Below are 6,000 nucleotides of genomic sequence, written 5' to 3'. Positions count from 1 at the left end.
GGTTCATACTGTTCATCAATTTAAACCATTTATTTCTTAATCTTCCAAACTTTATAAAAGTGAACAACAGGCAATGAATGGTCATATTTTCTTTTCTTGTTTTTTTTTTAAATGTTTACTTTATTTAGAAAAATAGAAAACAATCAATTAAAACAATACACATCCTTTCCCATAGTACTTTAAAACAAACACACATCCACACGGGCTTACAGTACAGTAGGTGCAGCTGCAGTGGAGAGGCAGCATGATGTCGAACTCCATGAAGAGCGAACGGCAGGATTCTCTTCATTGATTTTGCACATCGTCGTCAATGTGACGTGTAGAAATGACATGTTGATTTACATTTACATTTGATTAGAGTTAAATTTATTAGCCATGCATCTACTTTTCACTGCTGATTCTGAATTCTGAACTTGAAGTATCTGCTCATACAGTGTACTACTACTACCCCAATCTATTACGTTGACTGAACCGTATTGGTCTCGGATGATTAATTGGAAACCAAGGACACACACAGCATCATAGATGCAAAGCGCAGTTCCCGTGAGCAGCCACTAGAGGCAGAGCAGCTAACCACGAGTGAGTTACTGTGAGGAAACACCCAGAACAGCCCCGCTGCCCCGCCCCGCTGCCCCGCCCCGGCTGCTGCTACGAGGAGGAGGGGTCTGATGACGGAGGGCCTCCTGTTTGGCAGATCTGGTAGCAGACTTGGTTCTGGCCATTCTGGTCCACTTTGTACGCGCGGAGACACAGGTCCAACCAGGGGCGCTCCGCTGCAGAGGAGAGGAGAGGAGGGGGCGGGGTTTGAGAGAGGTCAAAGGTTAAAGTATGACCTCCATGCTGGACTATAAACCTCAGAGAGACGCTCCGCAGACGGTTTATGATTGTATCTCCTGGGACACCATTAGTGTGTGTGTGTGTGTCTGTCTGTCTGTCTGTGTGTGTGACTGTGTGTGTGTGTGTCTGTGTCTGTGTGTCTGTGTGTGTGTCTGTGTGTGTGTGTGTCTGTGTGCGTGTGTGTGTGTGTGTGTGCGTGTGTCTGTGTGCGTCTGTGTGTGTGTGTGTGTCTGTGTGCGTCTGTGTGTGTGTGTGTCTGTGTGTGTGTCTGTGTGTGTGTGTCTGTGTGTGTCTGTGTGTGTGTCTGTGTGTGTCTGTGTGTGTGTCTGTGTGTGTGTCTGTGTGTGTGCGTGTGTCTGTGTGTGTGTGTCTGTGTGTGTCTGTGTGTCTGTGTGTGTGTGTGTCTGTGTGTGTGTCTGTGTGTGTGTGTGTCTGTGTGTGTGTGTGTGTGTGTGTGTGTCTGTGTGTGTGTGTGTGTGTGTCTGTGTGTGTGTCTGTGTGTGTGTGTGTCTGTGTGTGTGCGTTGTGTGTGTGTGTGTCTGTGTGTGTGTGTGTGTGTGTGTGTCTGTGTGTGTGTCTGTGTGTGTGTGTGTCTGTGTGTGTGCGTGTGTGTGTCTGTGTGTTAGGGGGATGAAAGGGAGGACTGCATATTGTTTATTACATTTTGAACATGAACTGTATTGTGGGGACAAACACTGCAAATGAGCTCAGGCTATAAATGCTATATGTGGCATCAGACCGTTTGTTGGTCAATGTTTATGTATCTTGTCCCTATTCAAATAAACATTAGACTAAACGTAACGATTGTTGCGTGTACTTCCTGCACCATGGCCGGTCTGGGTTAGTTAGTCTGGGATAAAGTCGACCGTGTACGTCAAATTCTATGAGCCTTCAAAGTCACTCACTAATTCATTGTCAACAGAACGATTCCAAAATCTGCAATTCTAGTCTTGATGCTCTGATTTCCAACGTAGGGAGACAGGTGTCCATTTTCATAGATATTGACGTAACTAATAAGACAGCCCAATTTAAATTATGTTTTAGGTTGCATTTTACATTTACATTTAGTCATTTAGCTGAACGCTTTTATCCAAAGCGACTTACAAGTTCTGTACAACAAGTCATCAGGAAGGGCACAACTCTATCAGAGTAACAATGTTCATCAAAGTGTTGAGTGCTGCAGTGTAGGTTAGTAGATTAGGTGAATGACAATAAGGTTAGGGTTAGATTATTATTATTAAATCATTTTTCATTTCAGATAATAGTTGAAGAAGTGCGTCTTTAGTCGACGGCGAAAGATTGGACGGGTTCCGGCTGTCCTAACTGGGGTGGGCAGTTCGTTCCACCATTGTGGGGCAAGGACTGACATTTTCCATTTAATTGTTATTAGAAGGGGGAAGACAAAACTATTTAACTTTCTCAATGCACTTGGCACGTAAACATTTAGAAACTCAAGTTCATCGTTTCACCAAGGTTCACTAGATCTGAGATGAAGGTCTCTATTAGACACCAGACGTTCTCCTAGTCACTAATTGTGGTCTTCTATCAATTGCTCTTTTTCTGCAGTGTGTTCATGCTCCACAAGGCTGGAAGCTAATCCAGACTCATTACTCGCTAATGGGAGAAACAGTGGCTCTTTGTCAAAGCTTCATTAGTGCTACATACGTGTTACGTGAGGTTGAAGACTCTGTCCTTGAAATATATTGACAAACGGTTGCCTTCCCTGTGTGTCTGACAGCAGCCTACTAGGAATTACACCCAATCTCGTCTGGAATGATGGACCTGCCAGAGGATTTTAAAGCTTCAAACACTATTTTCGGACAGTAGTTTTATAAAATTTTTGTGATCACAAATAATGAATGCTAATGTTTAGTAGTCGCGAGGCTATTAAAAGATGGCGGGTTTGAGTTTGTTATTTTACGGCTGTATACAACGTTGGCGAAAGTTAGCTTTGTTTAAATGTTAGAAAGTTTGTACACAATCGTATTTCAAATGAGTTTATGAGCCCTTTCGTATGAAAGCACATCAGGTTTACAAGGCCGTTTACTCTGGCATTCTGGAGGGGAGAGTGGGTTGTTTTGTTTAGAAGAAAGGGAAAAGAATAAATAAATAATAAAAGTCAGCAGTGGCAGTCATATTTCAGCAGCAGTGTAGCACTGTGTGCTACCAGCAACCAGTCTGTTGATATTCCACCATTTATTTTCATTATTGACAAAAGCCAGCCCTAGCTCCACTATTCTATAACCTATGCAATTAAAATGTATTTTCCCCAGCAAATCTTTTAATTACATTAACATTGTGTTGTCTGAACAGTAGGAGTGTAATGGTACACAGAAGCCACGGTTCGGTACATACCTCGGTTTTGGGGTCACGGTTCGGTTCGAGTTCGGTACAACAGGAAAAAAATATTTATAATTAAATATAATTATCCTTTAGTTTTATTAAGTTATACTTAGTTCCACCTAGGCTTGGCACGGTAGTTAGTGATACCAGTGTCATTCTGTGTTCAGGCATCCACTGAGTAAATTAATTGCCTACTGCCCCCCACGGTCTATGCTTTCAGTTTCACTTCTAGAGTAGATGTAACTTCACTAGAGGCAGAGAAAGAAGACTAGAGAAGAGATGACATGTTACACAACAATGGCAGAGGATGTATCAATATTTTGGATTTAAACACAGCAGCAGCTCGACAGGAGAGGAGCTCAGCAAAAGTATGTTGTGCGTTTTTTTCTCTGATCAGCTGTGAGTGAATGTCGCACAGAAGAAAGTTTGTGTGTGTGTTATTTGGCGAACAAGAAAATGATGAACATTTTCAGTAATGACCCTGTTGTTACAAACATATTTTGGGAAGGGGTGAATTTGGAGTTTTGAATTCAATTCTGCATGTAAAAAAAATGTCTGCATGTGCGTTCCGTTAGTAAAGGTTGGTGACCCCTGCACTATCAAAAGAGCCACTTTCCCCCCCCCACAAAATAAAATGCTCAGGGAGCCGCACAACCTATTTACCCTTAAAATGAAGATAACGGTGTATAACGTTTTATATATCCTCAAGCATACCCCACATTTAGCATAAAACGCCTGACAATTGCATAACCAAAGTAATTTGCGATTTATTATACTTTATACTTATAGCACACAGTTTGTTGCATTAATGGAATTATAAAGCAACAAAAACAATTTTTTTGACTTTTAATTGCTGTTTTTACCTGTTATAACAAAGGAAAACCTCAAACTCTTATGAAGAGGAGAAAAAAGACTGGCTGTGTAGACCTATTTTTAAATAAAACACAGAAGAGGAGACAAAACACTGGTGTCTGTAGACCGACTTTGAAATAAAACCCTGAACTATTCAGGAGTCCTTCCCTTATTTGTGGAAAATCTATCAAATAAAAAGTACATTTTTCATTGTTCGCAAATTTCGCACCACATATCAGGCATACAGGTAAGCCTGCATCGTTAGTCGTGAAAGCAAAGGGATGTCCGATATTGGCATTAAAATTAGGGATGCACGATAATTATCGGGCCGATATCAGCAATTATGACGTCATCCCGATAACGTTATTAATAGCTCTGATAATATATAATTTTTTTGGTTAAAAGAAATCCGTTTTTATTATAGCCTCCTCCCGTTTTGCCAGTACTGTGGTATGACTGACAGCGTGTGGTTTAGGAACAGGGAGTTTTACACAAATCCAGCGCTCCCTTTCTTGGCTGTGACGTAGTCACGTTACATTCGGAGACAGACAGTCGATCAGCCAATTACGTCCCTCCGCTTGCACCCACCTCTTCTTCTTACCACCAATCAGAAGCTCTCGTTCGTTTATTTACCTCCGGATTGTCGGCCATTATTCTACTCGGAGCTATAACGTTAGCTGCTCCCCGCCAGCCACATTGACAAGTACCAGCGCTTATACATTACTGGCAAATGTCTTGTTGCACTTGTGGCAACGAGCGTTGTCAGCATCGACTTTAGTAAAATAGACCCAGACTTTTTTTGAGGAATTTAAACGTCGCAAACTAATCTTGTTGGCCGTTTTCTATCTCTCCTCCCTCGGTCTCTCTCTGCCTGCGCGAGGGGGCTGTGCTCTTACACACACTCACTCACACACACACACACTCACGGGTGCTGTCGAGAGCAGAGCTGAGTGAGTGAGTGAGTGAGTGAGTGAGTGAGTGAGTGAGTGAGAGTGAGTGTGTGTAAGAGCACAGCCGGCTCGCGCAGGCAGAGAGAGACCGAGGGAGGAGAGATAGAAAACGGCCAACAAGATTAGTTTGCGACGTTTAAATTCCTCAAAAAAAAAAAATCCATAATTTCTCGAGTACCGATAGCAGTACCGATGACGTCGGAGCTTATAAATACAAAAAAAAAGAAAAAAAAAATATATATACATTTAAAAAAAATGTATAATACAATAAATATCGGTTATCGATATCTGTTATCGGCTTGAGGAGCATAAAGTTATCTGTGTCAAAAAATCAATATCGTGCATCCCTATTTAAAATGTGATATCGGAAAATATCGGTATCGGTTTAAAAAAAGAAAAAAAATTGTTTTCTTTTTTACATTTCTATAACCGTTTTTATTTTATTTATTGTGAAAAGTATGCATAATGTGTTGCGTTATGTAATGTTACGGTAATTACCTGAAATTATTCCGTTTTTGGGGGGGGGAAAACCCTGCATATATCGGTATCGGAAATTAAGAGTTGGACAATATTGATAAAAAAGCCAATATCGAGCATCCCTAAAATGTATCTGTCCACGCTGAATTAAACCCTCCATTTTCCTCAGACTTTCCTTTTTTTGGATGTATCCATGGTTAGCTTACTGGGGGGTCGGAAACTCAAGATCAGCCACTTGCAGACGGCAGGGAGAGGCGCGGGGTGTGACGTACTGTATATTTTAGTTGACTAAATATTTCAGTTGATGAAATATTTTTTCATTTCAGTGTCACATCGATCTCCAAAATAAGAAAAAAAAATTAAACATTTATTATATATTTTTTTGGACCAGGGAGCCGCAGCTGATTGGCTAAAGAGCCGCAGGTTGCCGACCCCTGCGTTGGTGGTTTTAAGTCGTACCGTTGCATTAGTTCGGTACACAGCGCGTACTGAACAGAAGGTCCAGTACTGAAACGGTTCAGTACAGATACGTGTACCGTTA

At 41.5% G+C, this 6,000-nt stretch overlaps 1 protein-coding gene across 1 annotated transcript in view; it reads right to left on the bottom strand.

Annotated features, from left to right (window-relative positions):
* Positions 1-648: 648 nt before the first annotated feature.
* Positions 649-6,000, bottom strand: part of pot1 (protection of telomeres 1 homolog) — a gene marked incomplete at its 3' end in the record, with an annotated part of 139,493 nt that continues 134,141 nt past the window's right edge. Inside the window, exon 20 of the mRNA XM_084334464.1 lies at positions 649-773. Coding sequence (XP_084190590.1) covers positions 649-773 — 125 coding nt within the window. The remainder of the gene's footprint in view (positions 774-6,000) is intronic.

This window comes from Notolepis coatsorum (genome assembly GCF_963971535.1).
Source record: "Notolepis coatsorum genome assembly, chromosome: 18".
Lineage (NCBI taxonomy): Eukaryota > Metazoa > Chordata > Actinopteri > Aulopiformes > Paralepididae > Notolepis > Notolepis coatsorum.
The sequence above is the reverse complement of the archived record's forward strand: the minus strand, read 5'-3'. Positions and strand labels throughout refer to the sequence as shown.